At 33.5% G+C, this 27968-nt stretch overlaps 1 protein-coding gene across 3 annotated transcripts in view; it reads left to right on the top strand.

Moving 5' to 3' along the window:
• Positions 1-27968, top strand: part of Fhos (Formin homology 2 domain containing) — a 133881-nt gene that overhangs the window by 33663 nt on the left and 72250 nt on the right. For 2 of the 3 annotated variants that reach the window (XM_070311411.1, XM_070311408.1), the window contains exon 2: positions 8133-8248. In XM_070311411.1, coding sequence (XP_070167512.1) covers positions 8133-8248 — 116 coding nt within the window. Of the gene's footprint in view, positions 1-8132; positions 8249-27968 lie in introns of those variants that run through there. The other variant, XM_070311410.1, reaches the window with a different exon arrangement.

Genomic DNA, 27968 nt, shown 5'->3' with positions numbered 1-27968 from the left:
ATTTAATTAAATTATAAATTATCGATGCTTACGAGACTTGCGAAATAAAACAAGAGAATCAGATACCTCTAGTAAGGGTGATAATATACGGATATAGCGGATACAGTCGGCAGTCAATCGAAACGCTTGCGAAAAACAAAGATGAATGGAAAGTCATAATGTATACGATTGGTAACGACTAGATTCAAGAAGTTTGCATAGAGAGATGAAGTGCGCGAAGGAAGATGTCCGAGATGAGATCTAATGACCCTCGAGAGCGTTTTCTCTATCGCGTAAGAAACTGTGAAATAGGAACAAGGGATTCTCTCGCAGCGAGACCCTCCTCCGAGTTGAAACACTCCGGAGTAGAAGAGAAGAGGCTGCCGTGGAAGAGGTCTTTTCAACCGAAATCTTTTTTATATATTTCTTTATCTTTTCCTACCGCATCTCCATTTCGAGTGTCATTTGCGATAAGGAGATCCTCGAGCGAGGGAGGCCGAAATTCATATAACGATTCTCGTTTAAAGACACCGTAGACACCTTCCTCATTGCCGGGCAATGTCAAAAAAGAGATTATCGTGGTTTTAGGAGAATTTACTAATGTAATTTTGAACTGCTCGCACATCATATTTACTCCATATTATTGTATATTTCGATGTTCTCGTCATCATTCTGGCTTGAATGTAAACATTAGATTATCAATTTCTTCTTTATCAGAATATTGAAACTTCGACAGCCTCATATAAATTCATGTATGCGGAAAGCGATATGTTAGCATAAACCAAACATTCCATTATATAAATCGTTATTCTATTTGTTTCTTTCCTTTTTTTTTAATCACACGTTACACGTATGGAAATTTTAGTAGGTGATATATCGAGTCGCGCACCGAAGCGCATAAATTCGCTTCCATTTCGATGCGAGGCGCTCGACAGGAGGTCTCAATGGAACCTGTTTCACTTCATGAATGATTGAACATTGCCGAGAATTCGATTCGCCACATTGTCGATACAGTCCTACAACGGCTATGATTATTTTTTCTGCGCCCGTGTCTTGGGGAAAGTTAAAAATAGACGGCGGTTTGTGTGTTCATCTTCGCGGAAAGGGCTGGCCCGTTTCATCGGATGCGATCCCGCCACTCAGTCAATAAGACACCCCGTACTCGACTTGTCTGAAACACATACTTTGCCTCTCGCGTAGGAAGTCTGCCCGCTGCGAACTCTTCCTGGAGTGCGACCGGAATGCGTTTAACTGCTCGCGAATGACTTTTCGCGTGTTGCTCGAATCTCGTTATAAGGAAGAATCTCATTCAGCCGCTCTTAAGCCATTCGATCGCTACAAACGCGATGTGTATCTAATTGCAAGAGAGAATGATCCTAGTAGTAATTACATAGATAATTTGGCATCGAACAGGATTAAGTAGAGAAAAAGCTGACGTGCAAAATTTACGATACTATCTTGAAAGTCACATTTAAAACCATGAAGTAACATTGATAATAAATTAACATATTTATTTTTTCTTCGACTTGATATTATGCAAATTTGCACATCTATATTAAAACTCTGGAGATACATATATTAAAGTTTTAAATAAATTGTTAGAAAAATTAATAATAAAATATATTTAAATTTGTTGTGCTATTTTCCCACATTTTTGTCAAAGAAATTTATGCAATTTTATTTATGTATCTTTGATCTTTTCGTTTCGTTCAAAAATTAGAATTTTAACGAAAAGATTTAATTGGTTACGACTTTATATCTAGTTAGATAAGTGTAACTCGACAGGGGTTTTGTCTGTTACTCTAAGCCTTTTTCACATTTTATTTTTTTTTAAACGCGATCGTATCGTTCGTATTTTACGCGGTCATAGTTTTTTATCCGAGCGAGACGCGGTTGTGCCATAATCGATGTCTCTGCTCGAACGAATGGACCGAAGAAAGGGCAAGCCGCTACAACGGCCGTATTTGTCAGGCAAGAAATCGCAAACGTGGTTGCCTATAATCATCTGTAATCGCGGAAGGAAAGGAGAGAGTGAGACCGCTAGTATACAACCGGTTACATCGATGTCAGGTTTTTAGAAGGTCGTCTCTGAGGCTTCTTTTGTATCATTCTTGTGCAACTGGGTAAACAACAATTTTCAAGAGTGTTATTATTTATTTACTAATTTTTTTTTAGAATACTCGCGTGCAAGAAAGAGAGAGAAAGAGAGAGAGAACGTAAATTTTCATAGAATATTTATGTGAGATTTGAGGAAACAATAACAATTAAAAAACTTATTAGCGATTATATTATTGATCGATCTAGAAATTCTTCGAATTAATCGCATACTGACGTTTATTCATATTTTATTATATCGCGTTACGCAATGAAGTACTTATTGAATAAATGCTTTTGATTAAAAGTAATTCATTTTAATGATAGATAGATATGAGAAAAAAAAATTAATAAATAAAGGATGTAAGAAATTTGTATTATTTAAATTATTATCGACTTCCGATCGTGTTTCAGAAGACGTAATAAAATTTATCTGATCTCGCTTGACGAATTTCGTGCAAGATGTTTACTTCGTCGCAAGACTGACGTATATACGTCAACATTTTATTTTAAACTTATTTCGAATTGCTTCTTTAGCTGTCTTCTCGCGAATAAATTTGCATGCATTCACTCTCGTGGCATGTAACGTAAAGCGAAAAAAAAAAAAATGGAAGGTAGTCGTGAAAGTTTCGCACAGTCGAGCAGAACGACTTCGCCGGAACACGAATGGCGTTGCAGTTAATTGTCTCGAGGTCTCTCAGGTTTCGTTATCCTCTCGTCTTGCGATACTCCATCCTCCCCATCTCTCCGACATATTCTACACGATCTATTTTTATTGTATTTTTAATTGTATTAATTAATAAGAATACCCCGAGCTCTCACGATTGTACGTCTTATATTTGACAAGAAGGAGCACACTTATGTTAATACATCTTAATTAATCCCACGATAAATGGCTCTATCTTCCTGTTTACGACATTGTCTCCGATGAAAGACAACCTTGTGAAATGGCTGTGAGAAATTATAGATTGCGAGATTATTTGATTTCCAAACTACTTCGTAATTTGATATTTAATATTTTACTTTTTTCAATTATAATTTAATATTATTACGTTTACTCTAAACAATCTCAAATGTTTATTTTTCCATATACATTTATATTTAATCTCATTTAATTATATATAGATGATATAAAGCTTTATTTTAATAAGTAGTTTTTTAAATTTAAATTTTTGTGCAATTCTAAAGCAAACATTTCTCTAGACGGTATTTATGAGACATGTATCCGTTAGTATTGAAAAAATTATTTTACATTCAAAAAAAGATCGTGTCTATTCCTAGATATTCCTCACTTGTAGCGCCAGTTAAAATGCGGACGAATGCGTTTAAATTTTATCTCGGCAACGTCAGCGAGATTTGCCAGACTTGTAATCAGCGTTCCTCTTTCCGTTACGTATTCGTGTAAGAAGATTCGCTACCGATAGAAACTTGGAGAGAAGACACGAACAACAGGAGAGTTTGCGATTTACTCGACGAGCTTTGAGCAAACAACGCGATTTACGGTCATGCGAAAGGCGGAAAATCCTGCGGAACAAGCGCGTCACGTCGAGAGAGAATGTCCGTGGAAATATACTTGAGAAAAGGAAAACCCTATCGTAGTGCAAGGACGACGTTTACACGCTACTCGAATCGTTACGTCAACACGTGTTGCTCGATCACGGCTTGAAGCTTTCCGACCAGAATTCAAGAATCACGAAATATTGTTGCAATTTATTGTGATTTACAAAAAAAATGAAATCCTGAGTGAAAATTTTATTTAAAACATTTTTTATTATAATACTTGAATTGTGTATTTTCGTTGTAATACAGAGAAGTATATTTTATTCTAAATTTTTAAATATAAATTAATTTCAATTTTTTTAATTTTTTCGTGATATGTAGAAAAGTCTCAAAAATATTTGCTATAGAAGAAGTTGTTTAGCCTTGCTAAACTAATGTTTACATGTATGACGGTGTTTTTTGTGGCTTGCGTGTTATAAAATCTTGTTGAAAAATAGCTTTACTAATAGTGTTTAAGATTGACATGTTAACCGCTCTAAATACCGCGGCTTTATACCTTGTCAATCATCGCAACTGTTTACGCAGGCGTGACGCAAAAATTCTTAGAAAATACAAAAAAATAACATTTTTCTTATGACTTTAATTTGCCAGTTTTATTTATATTTATATAATAAATCGCAGCTTTAAAAAATTTATAAAACTGATATTTAAAAAATAAATAAAAACTATTTGACTAAATATTAGTTTAGTGAAACATCGTGATTAAATCACACACAGTAGTTTATAAAATTAACAATTCTAGCATCTCTTTCTCTCTCTCTTTTTTTTTCCTTTTCCTTTCTTTCGCATGCAGCGTATTAACGGTATTTAATGTGATGAAAAGATTAGATATAAATATGTCTATTAGAGTAATTCACTCAGAGTATGAATATTTAACGAAAAACTAATTATGTTGCGTAGAACGTGGTATGCTGTCGTCAATACATGAATCGTTTTGCAAGATAGTGCATTCTTCCGATGGTGCAAAGAGTAGAGATCACGCTCTCGAAGCTGATGCGGGCGTATTGCGTAATTGACCGCATGCGGTTTCTGCACCGGAAAGCAACGCAACGCGGCGACTACCGTCATCTCACCGCGCTTAGTGCGACGAACTATTTTGAAGCCGAGATTTTTAGAAATATAGGTCACAAAACAACGTGTATATATTGTATTCGCACCGTCCATCGCCCCTGCCGTCTCGCGTCGGCGATGGTATCGCGATGATACCTGGACGGATGAACGCGATGCGATCATCACCTTTCTCTTTCATTCCTTTTTATTTGCTGCAAAGCGTGCTAACTTGGGAGATGCGCATTTCATTTGCAGTATACAGAGTGTCCCAGAATTGATAGCAAAGAAAGAAGAGGCATATTCTACAATAAGATAAAATAAGGTAAAAACAGTCCCCAAAGTTTCCCCCGAAAAAAACTCGAGTTAGATAATTTTTGACACGAAAAATGAACGTAAAATTTCTTTGCCACGTAAAATTCGAAGTCCAAGTTTAGACAGTATACAGAAAATTCGAATTTTTTCGGGAAACTTTGAGGGAGGAAGCTCTAGCTGAAAAAGGGTGCGTTTTCGGACACGTGTTTATAGGACAATTTTATCTTATTTTGATCTGTAGAATATGCATCTTCTTTTTTTTTGCTATTAATTCTGGGCACCCTGTATACCTTGGGGATGTGTTTGAGCTATAAATAACATTTTGTTCTCATTTTATTTTTACTCAATGTAAGTTTGGAGAAACCGAGAGAAGAAAACCGAAATCTTTATTGTGATTCAGCACGCATACACATTGTATCCCAAACATATGTACTAAGTTGAAAGGTCTTGTCTCAAGTTACCACATATTCTGCTATAGTCACACGAGTGCACATAAGATATGTCCCGCTGATTGGCAAAACTAGAAAGAATATTTTGACTTTATATTTCGTGAGTTGAAGGAGAAATGGTAAAAAGTTCTCTCTTTAACTTTCTTGTTCTTACAGAAAAATGGCTTAAAGATGATCTTGGAAATCTAAAATAATTTTTTTTTTTATCAAATTTTTTATATAATATTTAAAACATATAAGATTTCATAAAATATTTATAATGTTACATTGCTTTTTATTTAATTCATTTTAATTTAAAGAAATATAAAAAGATTTATCTTTATTATTAAATTCGTTTAATTGTTAAACTAAAGAATCATCTATTATATATTGTATTATATTTATACAAATATTGAAATCCTTATTATAAGAGTCGCGCTAGCTACGAATCCATTTTCTTCACAAATTAGATTATTTCTCATATAGTAATAAATGAGCGGCAGTCAATATTCACTAGTGTAGAGTATCAGAGATGTATGAAAAAAAGATAAATTTCGTTGCGGCATATCCAGAACTCTAATACGTTTACCTATATTACTCTCGTTCTCATCTTATTTTACGTAAACGCGCGTGTTCTTTCGCGCACCTACCGTTATTCCCCGCTGGCAGCGTGCCGCGCTGGACCTGACGGAATCTTGATCTCGTGAAAGAAGGAAGCGACCTAAAAAAAGAACGCGCCGGAAAAAAAGTCGTCGTTCTCTCATCAGGGTTACTTACCTCCGGCAATTTATTACCGGTCGATTCGGTCGTTACGAGAGGGCGCAAGATCGTGCGAGATTTACGTCGGCCGATGCGATCGTTCGACTGTTACATTTTTACGGTCTTTCGCGACGAGAAATTTAACAAGATTGTGGGACGGTGGATCGCGATCCGGGAAATTCGACATCCGTGAAGAATTTGATTTGGTCGGGCCAACAAATTCGCAATTCTACGAAGCTCCTTGTCGACGCTGCGATTCACTCGTTTCTTCACGCGCGACATGTGTCGCGTCGTCAAAACTAGAAACGCGCCAACTTGTTGCTTCCACGATTTCAGCTTCTCTTCATCACTATATGATTGTTCTTCGATAGCGCGAAAAACAGGATAGCGAAATTCCAAAGTATAATAGGATAAGATTTTTCATTTAATCTTATTTATTACCTTTGTCGTCCTGCTTGGTATCTTAACTTTATTAAGTATATCTATCTCTCTCTCTAATAGAGATTACTTCCGTAATTTTTTTTTCAAAACAAAATATTTGTTATATCATTTATTTTTCATATATTTGTATATATGATAAAACGGAAATTATTCCATATATATTTTTTAAATGCAAAAAATAAAACTTGAAAAGACTTTATTGCCGTTCTTAATTTAGCACGCGTAATCATTCGCGTGATTAATCTTATATCATTAAATAAATTCCGCATATGTTCTCGCTATATCTTCATTATATATTCTCATTTTCATTTATATTTTTAATATTTTGAGATGAGGCTATGTAGCCGAGGGCTCTTTCGGTGAGAACTACCTGATTCTAAACCAAGCGATCATCATCTTTCGTATGGAAACGGCGCGTATGTGGACCAACTGATCCCTAGATAAATTTAGCAGATTAACCGCATTAGCCCGGATTGTTGACCCGTAAGACTCCTATACATACGTACCGTATTAAATTTGTTCCAAAGTTTTGAAGATCTCTCAATGAGAGAAACGTTCATTTTGACTAAATGTTGACTAAACTTGATTTCGATTATTCGATTTAAAAAACATTTCTCTCTTGAAATATATCGGTTTTTTTTTTTTAAAGAAATAGATTTTATGTGCAACAATAACTCATTTAAAAACTATTGGATTATTTTTATTAAAACAAATATGGGAAAAGTGACGAAATTTATACTGTCTCTCTTTAATGAAAATACTAAATAAAATTAAATAATAAATTAAAATGATAGAAAATAAAGCTAAAGTCTCGAAACATAGCCTAAGTAAATAAATCCAATTAAATAATTAAATAATTTAATATAAATAAATAAATAAATAAATAAACAAATATATGTATATAATACATTTATAATGAAATATATTTTCTATATATACTTTTTATTACTATATATAAACTAGAGAGATATAAGATGACTATGCGTAAACTTTCAGAGTTACATAGATTGTGATATTTATAAAGTTAATCGGAAATAAAATTTACATATTGCAAGACTTGCAGAAATAGAACTGCTCATGCACTCTGTAAACTAAAAATTATTTATTCTTTTTTTTTTTTTACTTAAGTTTCAATGCAAGAAAATATTTCTTGTGACAACATTTTATTTTAACAACATTAAAGAATGTTATGATATATATTTCTATTTGTCGTGAGAGGAATTTCATTTATTTTCTGAAAAAGATCTGCGTAAGAATTCTTTGTTCACCTACCGATTCTTGCGCATGTCTGCCGTAAGGATCGCGAGTTTGTGGAAGAGTTCGCGTTTCGACGAGCGGCTATGCGTTTGCTGCGAATGCGGCTCTTAAGTGGACAGCGGTTATGCGAAAAACGGCTAATAACCGCCATCGGCGCGGCAATAATTTTCGCGATGCGATTACCGCCACGAGCGGCAACACGCACGCGAAATAGCACGTGTTTCTCAACGCAATGCGCTACCTGTGTTGCAGCTTGACGACACGGCGCTCCAACTGTACAAGGGCGGAGATTATGGCGCTTATCTGGACCTCGAGGCCTCCATCAACGAGCAGCAGGAGGAGTTCGAGGGCTTCTACGAAGGTGAGAGGTGAGTGTCGCGCATAATCTATAACAATTATTGGTTATTTCAAGAAATTTAGGATCAAAATTTAAACTGTTCATTTTTCGCACTTACATATTGAAATTTTATTCTATAAATTTTACAATTTTCTTCAAAGTATCTGCATATGTAGTATTTGTACATAAGTAGAAAGTATGTACATAAATATGTAGCTATTCTGATTATCCGAACAGAGTTTTGTGTAATTTATTTAAATTGTATAATGATAGAGGCCATTTCTGCCCGCTCAATTGCCCTCCGGACAGGGTTGTTTTCTTGCATGCCACCTGTAGTCGATCCTGTCGGGATAGTATCTCTGTATCTTTACGAGCCCCTTACGGTTGGATTCCGGATAATCATACGGTGGACAAACGTGAAGTTAGAGTCACCAGGGTAATGAAGGATATTTAGGTGAGAAGAGGACAACGTGTTTTCTCGGCACTGTCACAGCGGGGATATTCGCGATTCGTGTCTCGAAAGAAAAGCCGATGGTACTTTGAATAGTCTCTCTCGTTAAGGGAAGATCCACTTCGAAGTAACGTGTTAAATACATCAGTGGTCGCGCAAAAACTCACGGTAGAGAGTCCGAGTAATTAGAACGCTTTAGTTTGTGTGATCTCCGAGGTGGACAGGGTAATCTTCTTCTAAATAGTGCATTCACCGGAGGGAATAGTTATCATTTGTAAACAGAATTTAAATGCACACCATGACAATAAAATAGTGGAATAGCCTGCATTAAGCACGCGCGTCATTTTGCGAACCATCATTAAAGTGTTTTCGCCAGGCGGAGGAAAACTTTTTAATTAAAATGCCGCAACGGCGAAATTACTATAATTTATTTGATTACAATTGTATGGGAAATAAGTTTAAAAAAAAATTCACGTTTTGCATTTTACGATATATATTTTATAAATTGCTATGTATCTTACGTTAAATATAATAGATTGAATTACATATTGCATATTGCGATAATTGCAATAATTATGATACATAATGCGATGATCTAATAATTCTTTAATATTTTTTATGATTCTTCGCATTGCAAAGAACTTTAAAATTGATATTTAATTTTTTTAAATAATTTTTGAATAAGATTACGAGATAGTTTATATAACGCTTTTATTTAATTTTAATTATAATTAAAATTATACAATTGTGCGCTTTTGAAGCGTGTCTTTGAAACGTTGCTTCAAGACATTCTATGTACATCTGGTAGCGGGATTATTCGCATAATGAAATATGCAGAAAACCAGACGCTGGTTTTCTTCGTTGAAAATGCACAGCGAAGCTGCGGCGGTATATTTGCGGTCTGCGTATCGAATTCACGTTAGCGCCATGAAGGCTAACCGTGCTCGTTGAGTATTAACGCAGGTAAACTCCCTTAGGAGGGGCGAGGTAAAGTGCGACATTAAATTTAGTTCTCCTTTGAGAGCTTCGAGATCCGTGTCTTTTCGGTGACTTTCCATTCTCCTCGAACCTACGCGATTGCTCACCCACGTTGAGCGTGTGACAGCGAACAATGGCATCGAGAAACGCGGAAGCGCGTATCGTTTTTATTTTTATCATCTTTCCTTCCCACGCAAGCATATTCTTGCGGCTCATTGAAAATTTATTTATCAAGATCTGTGTTTTGATATTATCAAAATGAAGAAAATAAGAGGAAAAATTCGCGAGAAAAAATATATTTTCTTTAAATGCTTTACACACGTTGCAGTTCTCAGCTCGAGAAAAAATTGGCTTTATATAATTATATAAGATTATATATAATAATATATGATAACGTATCTAATTTTATATGACATATACGTATAATAATATCCAAAATTTGGTAAGATACGATCCTGTCTTTATATAATCATATTTGGCCAGATCTGTTTTCATATAGTATGTAGTCAGATCTATATAACTAGATCATATTATATCGCGTAAAATTTCGGATTTAATTATATATGATCTTATATAATTACACAAGTTCATTTTTGGAGGGATTTTAACATTAAACGAAAAGGTATCATTTGATGTCAAGCCCTGTGTTTCTTATTTATACACTTTCTTATTTTTTCTAAAAAAAATGTTAGGGAAAATATACGTGTATATATGCATTGAATATATAATTACTTGTTACTTATAAAAAAAAAAAAGAAGAAAATAGTTTTATTTTCTGGGATATTTAAATTTAAAAGAATTAGATGCAATTCTAAATCAGAGTCGAGATTTATTTTCTTCGATGCACCGCATGCAACGTGATCGCACGTCTTTATTTTTGCAGCGATTGACCAAGATTGGAATTGGTCTCGTGCGCGCGCACGCACATTGGAAACAAGATCGCTTCCAGTCCATTAATCGGTACGCACTACATCGGTGCGTACTCGATGCGTCGCCTTCGATTGGATTGCATTTCGTCGGTTAGTGTCGCGCGTTCGAAGGCACGTTCGCGCGAAATGTCGAATAAACCCGTGGCAATCGTGCGAGGGGAAAGGTGAATGAGTAGGGAGATTGAAATCACGATTTCGAACCATGATTTCGTACGACGAGAACTGTCGGGAGAGGGATGGGAGTTAAATAAATGTTTGCCTGCAGAGATATGTGTTCCAATATTTGAAACCCCGGAATTTCCGTGAACCGCAAAATGACATCATACGTTCACCGCACCCGTTTCTTTTCTCCGCCTGTCCACTTCACTCGTGTGGTTCGATTTTCTCCTCTTTCAAGCACACACACACATATATACGTATTCAAGTTAAAATAAATTTTGCGATTTTGGGTTTACGCGATAAACCGGCAACAGAAACCGAGTTTTAGTCTTATCGAGTAAATTTGTCGTGTAAATTGTGACTATGTTCATATTTGGTAGAAGTAATTACAGAATGTTAATATCATTTGCAATTATTTATCGCGTGCCAAAATATATAACGCTGGTAATAATTATAAATATCTTACCATCTCATTTATAAAATATTTTTAAATTATCGCTAAATATATATATATATATAATATACAAATTTTTATTTATCTCTAAATATTTTTAAATAAATGCAAAAATGGTTTGCAAAAATAATTTGTCGATAATAGATTTAAAACTTATAAAATAATAACGATAAAATTGAGAGAAGTCGGTAAAATAATATCATAAATTTTCTCATCTCACACGATTTATGATTTTCTTCCGTAAGTGGCCTTAAAAATTCACGCTTTGTTTCCGGATCTGCTGGTTATGGCTGGTGATCGCTCGTAAAGTGCTAAATTACAGAGCCCGTGCTCAGCTGCTGCCTCCATGGCGAATTGCCTGTCATTGCAAACGACGACAAGCCACCCACGAGGATTTTGCAACAATTATCTCGCACGTGCAATGCACAAAAATCGACCGCGGAAAAAGTGATGAGTGTAATATATGACAGTTTTCATATGAAGCTTGTGTAGATCGAATATTTGCGATCGCGTGTACATAATCACGTAGTTGAAAGAATTTGTCGAATAAATATTTTTTGATTGAATTTATGTAATTTGCAGATATGGAAAAAAAAAGACAGTTGGGATAGGAGAGAGGTGATCAGCTTTCGCGCGGCTAACAAATCGTTTATCTCTTTGCGGTAATGCCTGGCAATTGTACACCCACGCGTACGAGATACCACCGTGTGCGTATCCGCGATATTTCTCACGCAGGCTGTTGCGTCTCTGAGCGTTGGTGAAATTAATTTGCGTATATCTGCATTCTAGGCAGTCATCTACGTCTGGCGCATATAAACGGGGAGTTCCTTGCGTTAACGAATTGGAAAGATTTCTGAGAGATTGCAAGCGTCTTTTCTTAAAATAATATTTTTAATAATTATAAGAATCGCAATAAAACAAATGCATTGCTCTTCGATAGAATATTTAAAGTATATACAATAATACAAAAAGTAAATAAAATATTTTCTATAATTGTGAATACATGTATAAAAGACAATCGGGGTATATTTTGTGTGCTTCTCGTATGATTTAGAAAATTTTGTTGCGGATTGAGATTGTATATTTTTGAAGATATTTTTTTGTATTACAAATTTCTCTTTATCAATAATTATATTATCAGAATTCATCATCCTAACTACTTGTTTAATTTAATCCGCTGCTTACTTTTATCTACGCGCAAGTAAGATAAAACCGCGATCGTACTTATTTTCATCCGTACTTATCCTGAGAATAAAACCTATCTACGGACTTGTTTTTTCAGTGAAATTAATCAGCCACCGGAGAAAGTAGACGATACTAGTGAAACGTCGAAACTTATCTCCATTCCGTGCACGGCGTACTTAACTGAAAAGAGGTCTCCGCGGACCTTACCTAATAAACTTGATGTCATCGCATTTCCCTCTCATGCGCCTTCTCATCTTAACTGTCTCTCTCTCTCTTTTCCTTTTTCTTCACAAAATCTTACTCTACGTAACCTATTTGAATGCGCGTAGGTATAATGAGGGTACATAATTACAATGAAAGCGTATATATGTATCTCTGCGAGTATAACGAGTGAGGGGGAAGAAAACGTTATGAAAGAGAAGAGTTGGCGGAGAGAGAGAATGACAGATATTCTCCCAAGGGTTCAATAACCAGGCACAATAAGTCACTAAACGTTTGTTATAGACATCGCGATGAGTAATCAACTTCCTACATATTGGACTTTACGATCATTAAGGTATATATATATATATATCTTAATGATCGTAAAGTCCGATATATATATACGCATATTTGTTGAAAGTATTCTCTTCGCATGTCAGTGCATGGTAGACCAAAGTTTAACTTCTTTTTGCTCACCGATATCGTACATTACCATTAACATTCTGGACAATTTTTAATTTAATTTTTATTTTTTTTTAAATTAAATTAAATTTTTAATATTGCTCTAGAAATTTTAGAAAAAAATGATAAATATATTTTTTACTATTGTCGCTCAAATATAAAAATTATTAAATAATAGTAATATATTATTCTCATCTCATTCTTGAAAGCTAGAACGTAGAACTTATGTAAGAAATCATCTTTCGTCATATTATCGTGAAAACATATTTTTGCGTATAATGAAATAATTTCATCCGAAGCAGTTACACGAGCCATATTACAGCAATACGGTGCCATATGCGACGGCTCGCATTGTCATCTTTGCTTTTGAGATAACAGATATTTTACATGACAACAGTGATCAGCCTTGCTGGAATCATGCAATTTACCCGACCTGCAGTGCAAACTATGCTAATAAATCGCCTCATTAATGTCATCGCAGACTAACATATGTCAAGCGAACAGTGACACGAATGTTATTAACAGCGACAGCGATAGAAACGTAAATCAATTAGAACAGCAATATAAATTTGTATCAGTAATATAAATTGATATCAGGTAAATTAAACGCGATTATATTGAATTGTCGGAACTCGTTCGGAAATCACATTCTTTGTTTTTTAAACTATTAAATATTCTATGTGTTAAACTTTATTTTTAATTTTTTATATAATTCCTTCTTTGCAAATAGCTTTTAAATTGCATTTCTGTTAAATACGTATATTTTAAAACAACGTTAAAGATATTATTATAAAAATTATACTATATAAGAACTAAAAGTTTTTTTATATTAATTTAATATATTGTATATATATATATATACAATATTTATTGCAATATGTATTTTTGTGATATTTTTTATGTTTATTGTTTCTCGTAAATTATATTGTTATGAGGAATATCTATAAGAAATCTTAATATAAATAATAATATAAATAATTCTACTATAATGTATAAAATAACGAGATATTTTCATAAATTTGCGATTTTTTCCAAGCAGTTGCTTTCTTCGAAATTGTATACATTGCTGATTAAATTAATGAGTCTGTGTCACTTGCGCGTTTCGAAAACTGATGACTCATATGCTTTAAGAATAGAGTTTACGCATTGCACTTACGATCGTTCAACACGCCATTGTATGCGAAACAATTCGGGGGAATTTGACGATGAAAAAAATTACATTACAATATATCGAAGTATTGTATGTTGGTTTTGTAAATATTTTATTGCAATTTGCATTAATTGCAGTTTAAAAAAAACATTAACACACGTCTCTTTCACATTTAATTATATATTATACATATATATATATATATATATATATATATATATATCTGCGCAGAGATTTTTTTATAAATTATTTAATAAATAATATACTGGCCAAAAATTTTGTAACATTTGCACATGCGATATTTTTTAATGAAGGGAGGCGCGATATTATCTGTCCGAAAAAGTGAAGGCTTACGAACAGTTGGCGACCCGGCTCGGAATAAATATCGTATAACTGGGTTTCGAGATCTATTCCCAGGATATTCGGCTGGGCGTACCTCTCTCGCAACCGGCCGTTTTCACGTTTTATAAATATCTGTTTGTACGCGAGACAGGGAGGCGTTAAGTGAGACCGAGCGACAATGAGTCAACGCACATATTATTATAAATAAATATAGCATATATCATTTCTATATACATATGGCATAGTTTGTGGAAACAATGCTGTAAGGTGGGATAAAATCATGCCGTAATAAAAATGCAGTATGAAACTATAAAATTTGTGAGAATTTTGTTTAATTATTTTACTGATTTATATGAAGACAAAATTATTTTATGCTATATTTTGCAATTAACTTTATACGCGCGCTGAAACTTTATGCATCTTCTAATGTTTCAATCATAGAGTAAAGTGATGCAAATATCCCATTGTTTTCAAAAATTATCTTATTAAAATTATCTTATTGTGGCTCTAAACTAGCAGAGTTACCTTTATCGTTTAGCGGCATAGACGATTTCGCAAGGTGGGTTTATTGGTGCGTTCGCTGGAAGAAAGGTGATGGATATATGGAAGAAATCTATTTTCTTCGGGTCAGGGTTTTAAACTGTTGCCCCGGCCATCTTCCATCATAAAACGCATAACTGCTTTTAAATCTTATGTAATATCGTACGATCAGACTCGACCGTGAACGTTTAATTGGCGTCGCGAGAAACTCGTTGCTCGAGATATCTGATTCAATTACTCATCCGCAAATTTATTACGTAATATCAAATGCAGGCGTCATGAGCCGGAAGATTAAGCTCGGTTTTTTTAAATTCGAAAACACGCGTATCCATTACAAAAGATGCTCAAGTTTCGATCAAAAGGATACTCAACAACTCAATACTAGCAGCGAAATTTCCTGTTTGCTTTATTGTTAGATTTATTGTACTTTGATTGAAATGGACTTTGATGAAAATTGCATGCCAATATAGATATGTATCGAGAAGATTCTGAAGCAAGTATGTTTAATCTTTAATCTCTTAATTTATCTTAAATAAATGGTATTTAATATTGATAATTTATACGATAAAAGATGCAGAAAGCAGAATAATATCAGTTGATCTTAGGCCAACGTTTTCAGGAAATTAAAAATTAAAATTAAATAATATTTATATAATATTTTATATATCTTATTAATAATTAATTAAATTATTTTTAAATATATTTTAAAATAGCTTCCGCGTGTAAAGTTTTAACTATTTCAAACTTTAATGGGATATTTAAATTATATACAATATTTATATTATTTTTCTATAATGTTGAAATATATAACTTGTCATTTTTTCTTGATTAATTTATGAAAACAAATTTTTTTGTCATTTAATTCTATGATTGAACGCTGAACTACTTTTCGGTGCTTTAAACATGAATTTTAAGTTAAAACGATAATTTTATTGTGGAAATACATTTTGATTATCTTGATAAGAATTTTGGGGCTAGCACGAAATGTCAAGAAATTTCTGCTTACACAGAAAAGCCGAACAGCTGATCATAGTTTCGCGGCGGACATATAGACATTTGGTAATATTTTAGGGATTTAAAACACTATCCTTCCAATCCGATACTTATGGCGCGAGCAAGGTTCTCGGAGGAGAACCACAAATTGCCAGTTGTACCACGTTGCAGCACATTCCCCGGATTGCATCGCGTTATTTTTTTTTTTTTCCATTTCTATAGAAGAGAGAAATCTTATACATTCATATATAAAGTAAAAAAAAATTCTCTCTTTATAAATACGATTAATAAATTGAAATATAAATACGATAAATATAAATACAATAAATATTGTTAATGACATGTAAATATTATTTGATACAATTAAGTATTAAAATAGCCACTTGCATTTTCTACAAGATAAATTATTATTATTTCATTATAATATCCAGAAAGAATTCTATACGCTCAGTAATGACGTCCAAAAGCTTTTCGAACAGATACACATTTGGGAGAAATTCGCTCTTGTATATCGATTTATTTGCGGTTCAATGAAAACGTCATGCTGCGAGCCCTACGTCGAAAATCGAAAAATATTTCCTCGATTAAGAAACGCCCAGTCACCCTCGGAGTTTCGTGCCATCACGGATGGTACGAAAGGATGAAAGTGTAGGGTGGCAGAGGACTTTCGTGTATGCGGCCAGCGCATAAGCTCGCTTCGGGACGCGCTTTAAGCGATATTTCAAAACACTTTAACTGCTCCTTTTACTGCCAGGTGGAAGTAACTCCTGCCTGGTTAGGTGCCTAGGCACTGCCTCGTAAACTCTAGGTTGTCCAGTCGTCTGGCTAGTCGTAACTTATGATCATGCCCGCGTATTAGACTGTCTGTTTTTAGGTTCTTTCTCGTTAGCATAAATGTATTTTATATAGAAGCGCATACCTTCCGATTTGTCTCATACAATTGAAGCAATAAACTGTGACGACTTATACAAGAAGTCTAGATTTCAATTTTTAAGATTTTATATGTTTAACGTTAAACATAAATTTTTTATTTATTTCACGTTATCTCTAGTTAAAAGATTTTATATTAGTACATATACAAATTAATAGAATAATTTCTGAATCTTGTAAGAAAATATTGATTGATTACATTAATTTTTACTTTTTACTAAAAAAAGAGCCAAGTTTTTCTTATAAAAATAGTAAAACTTAAGGTAAAAACGTGCGTTCGTAATAATTTTATTTGTTACATCTATTTTGCCCACGAGAACGAAAGGGACGTAAGCCGGGATAAGGAAGGAAAGCTGTAAGAAGCTTAATCGCTTGTGATCCCAAAGACTCGAAGCTCGAGGATTGAACGTAACCTCCGCGATCGGCTCGCGCCACGTAAGCTCGAGAGCTTTCGGATTTAGGTACACTGTTGAAAACAAATGGTCTCCAGGATCAATGGCTCGCCGCATCGGCCAGTAATTACGAGCTGTTACCACGCAATGGACGAGAGGGAGGCCAGACCCCTGGATCAGGCATTGCCTGGATCGTTACACAATTAAATTTACGATCGACTCGAACGCGATCGGACGTTGCCGGTAGCATGGGGGCGGATATAAATCGCGGAGCGTCGGTTTGAGTTATACTTGATTAGTGATGGTCGATTAAGGTCGACGACAAGAACTCGTATATTTCGTGCAAGAAACCCTGCATCGGGAGAGGAATGCAAGCGACTGCATCTGTCCGGATTTTCAAAAGAGAAGAAAAACAGTTTAACTTTTTTTTTTTCCAAGAAAATAATGTTTTCTTAATTGAAATTTTATGGGCAAAATATAATATGCTGTTAACATAGTAAATAAATTTTATAATACTCTCCTCGGGACAAGAGTAAAATTATAAGTGCGTGAGTAAAATAATATTAAACATTTATCAATATTTGATATAAGAATAATGTAAAGAAAAATTTTTTTATTTTATCATTTAAATTACAATTTATTTTTTTTACATATGTATTGTATTTCCGCATTATGAATGTCTTTTAATTAACAAGATACATTCAATTTAAAGAATTTAATTAATTAGAAAATATACTTTATAACTTATTGTTTTCTAAATATAGAGGATGTAGTTTATTCTGAATAATTTTTCACGAAAAATTAACATTTTTATCTTCTCGTGCAAATATTCTTTTTATCGATTTCGCTTTTTCAAGAATAATTATAAGAACGATGATAATTAAATCACAAGAATAATTAGCCAAATGAGATAAATCAAGAACATGGTTCGTATATAGATCAAATTATCCGACGTACAAAGATAAGTGTCAACAGAAGAAATAAGAGTGACGGTGCGCAGTGAGACTAACTATTCCGCGTGGTTAACTCAAATAAGGAAACTGTCTCATCGCGAACCGTAAGAAGTTCTGAAACTTTTCCAGAATTTCCTTCCAGGAAATTCTATAAAACTCGATGTATATAATGCTGCGGCATTTTACAGAGGCGTATCTGGCCGTGGTTGTAAGCAAAAGCGGTAGGAAGAAAAGTGCTACTCGCTCCATTCACGATATCTTGCTCTGAAACTTTGTCGCATCGTATCGTAGAATTTTATCAGTTTTTTTTTTCTCTCGACAACTCTGAGCTTAGTAAGCCTTTGCAAAAGTCGATATATAATTTTGTTTATATGGGATTATATCATTAAATTACGCGCGAAATGTAGCTAACTTAATTTTACAAACAAAGTCTATTGCAAATGAATTTATAATTTGTAAATGCGCACATGATATATATATATTAAAACCTGTTCTAGGTTAAAAATAGAAGTAATAAAGAAATCGGGTTTTATTTTCACTTTTTTTTTTTAATAAATTTTTTTGTATCAATTGATTAGAGAAATCTAACGATTATTATTAGAAACATAATTTTTTTACAATTTATATAGATTATTTTATATATTTGATATACTTAACAAGTATTTTTTAATCTTATTGAAAGTAATATATTCTTTGTTTTTGAACGAGAACTACAGAAAGCTATACAACATCACTGCATTCCCATCTTTATGCTCTAAACATTATCTAATTTTGCGATAGTCGAAAGGGTTGCATCTTGCCAGCACTGCAGGCCAAATGCGACCGCGAATGCACCAAGATACATCCCCGTATTCGCGTAGATACTCGTGCGTCGTCGTTGAATGCACGGCATGTTTCTGCGGCCGATGTGTATTTCGTATATGTATAAAAGAGATACAATTTCCGTCAATTTGATAGTTTGTACATATTCGCGGAAATGCACTGATGCGTATCGTTTTGCGCTCATGTTTCTCAAGTTTGAGAAAAAGCTCTTGTTAGTATCGTTTTACGTTTATATGTGTTGACGAGGCGTTATCGTTACACATTGCATAGCCTCACGAAGCTTATGCACATTTACACATTAATGAAAAGTTTGGAAAACTTTATTATACGTTGCATGTTTGAACCGAGATGGCGATATCATTATTATATCCTTTCTAGTAAATTCGTTTGATAAGAACAGCCGAGAAAAAATCTTTAACATAATCAAAAAGTTAAATAATACGTTTTTTAAATGTTTTTTAATTGTGAAAGTTATTTACTAACTTGGGGAATTATTTATTAATATGGATATTTCAATGAAATCAACTTGATTATTTTTTTTTTATGCATCTTCTAAATCTTTATAATAAAAAATTAGAGAAACTATATAAATATAACTATTGAAATTTCAATTATTAAGTTCCAAATTGAAAAGATTTCAAAGTTTAGTCCAAGTCATGAATGAATTAGAAATTTGATTCAATAAGAGATTAAAAATGTTCTTGGATTATGAAAAATTCATCTTTTTTTTAAGCTTCTGTTTTATTTATTATTTTAATGTTTCAAACTTCTTTGTATTATGTTGCAAGAGTTATTCTATCTCAATCTTTCTTATTTTATCTCTCTTTATTTTTAACCGTCTTCAATATCCGATTTATGTCGAGTCTTCTATTAGGATGTTTCTTTGGAAAGTAACGACCACTCGGTCCTTGTATGATCGATCGACGAATTTAACCGCGCTCTCTACAATAAAGTACCCTCTAACATGAAAAGAGCATAAACTTTCGCAATTTTTACGAAAAATAATATGCGTTTATCGAGACTAAAAAAAAAAATATTTAAATTATTTTCTTTGATTTTTATTATGAATACTTTTGTATCAAAAATATATTTATATAAAATTAATAATATTGCTTTGATATTTTCGTATCAAAGACCAAAATGTATTGTATATTAATTAATCAAAAACTTTAAAAAGTAATCTAATGAATTGAATGCGATCAAAAATTATTTATATATAAGATTAACTTTTTTTGCTAATTCTCTATAAAACTTCAAGTATATTAGATTTATTGGCAGCAACGATTTTTTTTGAGTGTATTTGTCAAATTGATTTTATCTTATCACACAGATTTACGTATGTGTTGTATAAATTTGATGGTGATTTTTTTCGTAAAATAGCAATAATTTTTTGTTTCTCTCATCTCGGAAAAAAATAAAGAAACAATATTCTCTTAAATCTTTTGCAATAAGCATTTATATATGTAGGCGGGATAACTATTTTTTCCCTTAAACTGTAATATTTTTCTATTTTCAAAATCCGTCATGATGCAAAAAATTCTTTTATGATTTTGAAATTTTTGAAATTTTAATTTTTATTCTACTTTATGTGTCGGAGGAAAAATGAAAAATCTGAAGAAGGTGGAAATGAAGTGGATTCTGATCGCGTCGACACAAGCGAGGATCTATTTTTGTCTTTTAGGTCGCGGTGGAAATCCCTCTACTTCGATCTCGATCTTGATCTTATGCTTCGCCAGAAGATGAGCGACTACGTATGAAATGCATTCTCTTGTGATTGATATTCTATGTGTATCCTGTGCATCATGTGCATTTGCGCGTTTGTTTGCATTTTCTTTAATCAATATCTCAACATATCTCTAATAGTTTGTAAAATTTCTTGTTATATGTACGACGTAGAAAACTTCTACTCGAGTGAATTAATTTATTATTATATTTATAACCATTGTTCTTAATCGTACAAGAGCGCGATTAAGAACAATGGCTATAAATATAATAATAAATTAATTCACTCGATTAAAATATTTGTCTACTATTGCAAGAAACATGAGAAGAAGAATACACACGTATAACAATTTCTTAGATTATTTATCAGTACTAAAGATAAAGTCAGCAAAGAAGAGTTAAGAATATTGTAAGGATTTCTATCACAAAAATTTTTATAAATATTTATTAATTTTTAAGAAGAAATATTTTTATCCAACTTTCACAAATCATTGCAAAAGGAAACTTGTCAAGGAAAAAAGTGATTGAGATGAAAAAAACAATATTACTACTGCGTTGTCTTATAAAAAGATTCGCTTTTCGTTTCTTTTTGCTAACGAAAATTATGTTATCACATATATTCCTTTTGCCATCACCGTTCGCTAATCCAGCAGAGTGATTTTTTTGTTGTTGGAAAAGAATAGCAACAAGAAAAGACGAGGCTGCAACGAGCGGTCGTATAAAGCAACGAGCAGTCTCCATAGTCTTTTCGGTATCTTTAATCCTGAGATTTACGCAAAGCCAAAGAGTTATGACCAGACAAACGCGGGATATTATAGTAGAATTAAAAGACTTGCGGTTTCCCATAAAGTCCGTTACAATAGCGAAACCTTGTTCACTAATATAGCGATGAAGATAAACTTTTGTTGAATAAAAAAAAAGCTTATTAAAGATATCGACAATTTTATAGATAATATACGCGATATTATTGTGGGATATTAACATTTTTGGTATATATTAGCCAAATATCTAATGACTAAATATTTACATAAAATTCTATTTTAGAGGACAAAGTATTTTATGAAAGAGAAAGAAAATAAAAAGAAATATCTTTCTTATTTTGTGTTTAAATTTAAATTAATTGTTGCTCGCGTATAAGTTTTAGAATTTCAAAGTTTCCTTGTTTTGCTACTTCGCTGCTTGCTCTTTTTTTTATTTTTCTTATTCTTATTTTGTTGCTGCAGTTCTCGCTTCTTTTCCGTTCACTAACTCTCAAAGAGAGTAAAATCTTCCGTAAAACGGATTTCATTAATTGGATGGTCGCGAAATGGAGAGCTGAACGATGAAATTGATAGCTCGAGAAGTTACGGCGCCTTTTACGCTTCTCAGTCAAAGGATGTTTCGCGATATTAAAAGGAATAAAATATTTATAAAGCGTCGATCTGTGTAGTTTCCTATATTTTATGCGTTTCTGAAAACATTCCTTAATCCGACATGCAAGATAAGCGATGGATCATGATATAAATTATAATAAAAGTTAATAATATAATAAAACTTGTAACATGAGATATATCGTTTCGATATAATTAAACATCATTAGCACAAATAAACTCATTTTTAATATATTGTTTATTCATTTCCTATATTAAATTATGGATTAAGAAAACGCAACTAGACGTTTCCCGGAACAAAAATTTTGCAAAAGCGAACATAAATTGCGAGAGGAGATTTCTAAATGAACATACAGATACGCATCACCAAAGGGAATAAGAGAAATGTAGCATTATAACGTAAAGCAATTAGCGAACGTAGCTGGATATGCAAAACATTCTCATTAAATTTCGGTGCCTCTGATCTTGGCGCCGCCCGTTATTTTTCCATCGTCATAAAGCGGACCTTGAGCAATTATGTTCATCGCCTCGTTAAATTTATTATGACGAAACTGTTAGGCGGCATTATCTTGAAAACGCAACTCGCGCCTTTAATTCGGGTTACGCGCGGTACGCGTCTGTTACGAGTTTTAATTAAATGTGTCACGTACGCGGGATCGTGCAACTGATCTTGCAGTTTAAGCAAGTTTCCAGGCCAAAAAAGAGAGCCTTTTTATACCATCCGCCGCTCCATTGCCCATTCCCTTTCCATCTCTCCGTTATATTCCCGCGAGCGAAAATGCAACGCTCGATTTTCTTCTATTTCACGAAGCCGGTATAAAAAAGGCTTTTCCGGAAAAAAAAATGCGCGGTTTCATTGGTCATATACATAACATTTCAAAAGTCGCGCACGATTCAACGCAACTGCAGATTCTTTGATAATCTTAGATTGATTTATCTTTAGCGAGAATTTGATTAAATCTCTTTCTGCTTTTATGATTTTTTTTAATTTACCATTACTTCTCTTAGCAATTAAGTTTGATTCAAATTATATTAAGATGAAGTTTATTGGAATTAAATTGTCATATGGTTATTATCTATTATTTGTAGAGATAATGTTTCTTTTTCTTAGAAATCTACAAAATATATTCCCACAGTGCATTCTTTCGAAAATATATAATACTATTTTCAATAAAATCTTCAATAAGTAATAGATAATAAATAACAGATAATTAACAGTACATTATCTATTATTTATTATCTATTACTTATATTGAGGATTTTATTGAAAATAGTATATTGACGAAAGAATGCACAGTGGGAATATATTTTGTAGATTTCTAAGAAAAAGAAACATTATATGTAAATTATCCTCTTTTGAGAACGAATCCTTTGTTTCGATTTATTGAGACCTGAATGATCGAAATAAAAATCATTTGTCTTCTTCACAAACCACAGTTTTTAGTTGAGAATAGTGTGCTATTGCTGCTGAAGCACTCTGTATACGAAGTGCATCATGTATAATAATTCTTCTGCTATTCAGAATCCAGCATTCTTGCGCGATCCTTTTTGTCTCTGTCCTGTTGTCCCGGTCTTTTTCTTTCTCCCCGGTCTTTTTCGTTCGTACGCGAGTTGACTCACTAAAATCTTGAATTTCAGAATGCCAGAGTCGCTCCTTGCAATATAATACGTAAAATCTCACATCGAGACACTGATAATATACAGGGCGTTCTTAATATCAATTACAAAATCTATTAAGAATTTGGAAATTTTTTTTATTAATTAGATTATATTTTTCCATGTTATTTATAGCGTGTATACGCATGTATATAATTGTTTAATTAATTTTATTAATTTATACAGTAATTTGTCTGAATATATAAAATAAAATTAATTGTGCAAAACAATTTTATCATTTATTTTTCCCGATTTAATTTTCATGGATTCGTTAATTCATTTAGAGCACCCTGTATATGTATCCTATATATGTATCTATGTAAAAAGCGTGGGCGCCGCTCACGTTTATATTTTCTTACGCGAAAACAACAAGCTCTCTGTTTAATAGTTTTCGTAGATCGGATTAAATGCATTTCAATTTTAAATATTTATACTCACAATCTGCCATAACGTTGCTCTCATTATTTTCTGCGGCATTACATTTCCCCGAAGGCTAAAGAAATACGGAGGTTCTTATTCGCGTTAATACAATGATGAGGAATACCACGACCGACGAGATGATCGATATTGCCGCGCATTACGAAAGCTCCTGAGGGAAATCTCGACATTTTGGCGATTCGCGTTACTGCCAAGTTTAAAACTGCGTTTTCTCTGTCTTTTCCAAGCTTCCGGCTAAGATACTTTGGCATTTCTTTCTGCAGAATTGATCTCCGCGAAATTTGTTAGTGAAAGATTTTGCGACACAGATCCGTGTAAAAAAAAAAGCTGTTGTTTCTTCATTATCTCAAAATGTCGAAAAAATATATAAAATTGACGAGATATTTATTTAATCACAAATCTGCAAATAGATAGTTTTATATAGATTATTTTTGTAATTTTCATAAAGAATAGTTGTTAAATTTTTATAAAGAGTAGTTCTGAAATTATATTTTGTCTAATTCGAGATTCTCTCGTAGAAACGATATTTGCCTCTTTGTCACTTTTTCGAGAATTAGACAAGATTGCTAAAAGATTTAAGAATCAAAGTATTAATTACTTTGTTCTTCTGAAGAAAGTCCAGCAATTTTGCTTACAATTTTTCTATTCTATATGATAATCTCTTCCGGACTTTGTCGAAAATCGGAATTATTTTATCTGGGACGATTTATCCAGGTATTGTTCTAATCTTTGCAATAATACTAAGTTCCCTTATGTAATACAATTTTACTTTATTTTCTTATATCGAGAATTTTTTCGGTAATTTCGTAATAGGTCGTTGATACATTTGATCTCTTAGTATATGAATTAGATCAATTTTACCGTGAATATCTAATCGGAATCTCGAACTTTGCGTCTTACTCGCAAAAGTACATCCCGATTTATTGATCTGTATTCGTTTATGGAGGTAATTGATTACGAGATGATAACCTGCGTTAAGTGCACGTTGTTACGATGTCCGCGATATATCAATATTTTGAAACAAGATTAATTAACGTCATTTTATGGCTGGGAAAAGGACAGAACTTTTCTTATATACAATGTGTGCAATTTATTTAGACTAGATATTTATTTTGTATTTAAATATTTAATTTTATTAAAATTTGAAAGATTTTGATAAACGACGATTTTATTTATCATCAAAATTTGGCGCCATGAAATAGAAAATCTTGCGGTAATTGCATGCCGTAATTTGCAGATAAGTCGATCGCTTGTAAGTCCCGACCGAGGTAGCGGTTTGGTTTGCGCCATAACATGCCTCTTCTCCTATTTTACTCGATTTGTTTTAGATAATTTGAATAGATCGCGTGCAAGTATCGTACACGCAAATGTTGTCGAATCGCGATTTAAGTAGCCGGCGACGCCATTCTCCTGAGAGAATGAGAAAAAGTCAGCTAGCGAGAAAGGCAATCGTGTCGGAAGCGAGCGAGCGAGCGAGCAAGCGAGCCGGACCTTCGCGATCAATATCAGAGATCTTCGAGATAATTGGTAATTAAGCTCGCGAAAGGACTATATATGCCTCGGCATCGTGTCGTTAAATACACCCTGATCATCGCAGCCGAGGGATTCTGGGAACAGGGCAACCAATGACACGTCTTCATTAGCCTTTCATGAATCCATTCGTATCACTTATCCTTTACCCATACCTCTCTCTCCTTCTTTCATTCTCTTTCTTTCTTTCTCCCTCACTGTTTCTTATTCTCTTCCTCCTATTCTCGTCTCTATATGCATGTCGCCAAAGCACGTTCGTGTTACATGATATCCATTATACGTTCAGAGTACATATAATGCACTCTAACCGCTGACAGGATTAGGTCGCTTTTAGAGACCATAACTGCTGGAAACGTGGTAATGACAGCGAAAGATTCCCGTTAGATTATCCCGACAATATCGCGTTATTTAAAATAAATTGAAATGTAAAGAAGAGACTAAATAGGAGATTAAATCTCGTTATAACATAAATATTTGAAAATTATTTTCTTATTCACAATAAAGACAAACTTATAATCGTCTTACAATTAAATTGAAAAAAGATAAATTTTAACAATTTTATTTTTCCTACATCTTTTGCAATAACTTTTCAGCTGTCAAATCATCTGCATCGCAAAAATATAATCGTTATCATAATGAAATACGATTGACATTACTATACTTTGGAACTGAAGAGATTACCATCTGTCAAAATACGGTTTAAGAAATACCTCTTAGTCGCATAACTCGAGTTGCAACTATATCGAATGCCTTCTTTATTGCGATAAAAGTCTACGAAGATACAGCTTTCTATATAATTACCCATCTACAATGTAACCACACGCCTCGATATGTCAGTTTGCCCGCGGCCTCGCGTCGAGTCGTGCGCGTTCACACGCGCCAACGGTTGGTTGCGTTAGCGATCAAACGGTGACACGCTCGCGCGCACGCACACTTCGTGTCGAAGGCACGCGCGTGCATTATCCGTGCGACACCGTGTTTGGAAATTCTCCACGGGATTCGCAAACGCTATTGCCTGTGTCTGTCGTGCATCCGCAGCGTGCTCTCCCATGGGATTAATCGCGAAAACGGGAGGAATGGGAAGAAGAGCGCATCGCGATTTATATCACGTCGCGATAAAACGGACTTGTGCGAACTCGATGTTGATAATTGGCGACGTACCGATGATATTCCATCGTATCTATAAATCTATAATTAATAAAAACGTTCGACACATTATTTCCTTACATAATATTGATGTAGAAAAAATTTTTTATTCTAATAAAGAAATATTTTATTATCCCATAATATAAATTATAACTATTATAATTCTTATGCACATCTTTGAGCTTACCTTCTTTAGCTATGTAATATCTGCTTAATTAAACTTAAAAGTTTAATTTAAACATATTAAAATCTTTATAATATTATAAAGCAAAAGTATATGTTGTGAATTTATTGTGTATAGCGTAAATTAGAAATCTAGTGTATCGATTGCTTATCGCTGCAAGTCTTTTCGTCCTGAATTCGTTGTTAAGCTTCTGAAAAAATCATATTCAATCGGAAGATATAATATCAGGTTGACGCGCGATGCGAAAAAGTTATCGAATCTAAACACCAATTTTAGATGTACTTAGAAAAAAATCAGCAGTTTATTTTATAACTTTTTCATATTTCGATTGTTTAATAATTTTGTAAAATTTCAATGTATAAGAGGAATAACGTGCGCGATTAAAGAGTTAAAGAAATGTTACCGGAGATTTTCGTGTAACTCCCGAGAGAGTCTCGATTCGGTAACTTCACTGTCGGCGGTGTAATATTTCGTAATATTTCCCGGACACTGATCGACTCTGTTGTTCCGCATCAACGATCTTCCATAATGGCTGCGTTTTACGAGAGAGCGTATGCATTCGCGAACGACCGGTATCTGGATGACTATATTATACGGCATATATATATATATATATACATTGGCGCATGGAGGAAAGCGCATCGGCATAACGGTGCTGCGATCAGCGGTACCTGCTCTTCGAAAAAGTTATTCGAGGAGATGGGACGAGCGAGCTCTGAGTGAGTGAGCTCTCCAAGTTGGTCAAAGGTCTTTTCAGATCGATA

The sequence above is a fragment of the Polyergus mexicanus genome, unplaced genomic scaffold (assembly GCF_030449975.1).
Source record: "Polyergus mexicanus isolate NDT 795.1 unplaced genomic scaffold, iyPolMexi1.0 SCAF_19, whole genome shotgun sequence".
Taxonomy (NCBI): domain Eukaryota; kingdom Metazoa; phylum Arthropoda; class Insecta; order Hymenoptera; family Formicidae; genus Polyergus; species Polyergus mexicanus.
The sequence above is the reverse complement of the archived record's forward strand: the minus strand, read 5'-3'. Positions and strand labels throughout refer to the sequence as shown.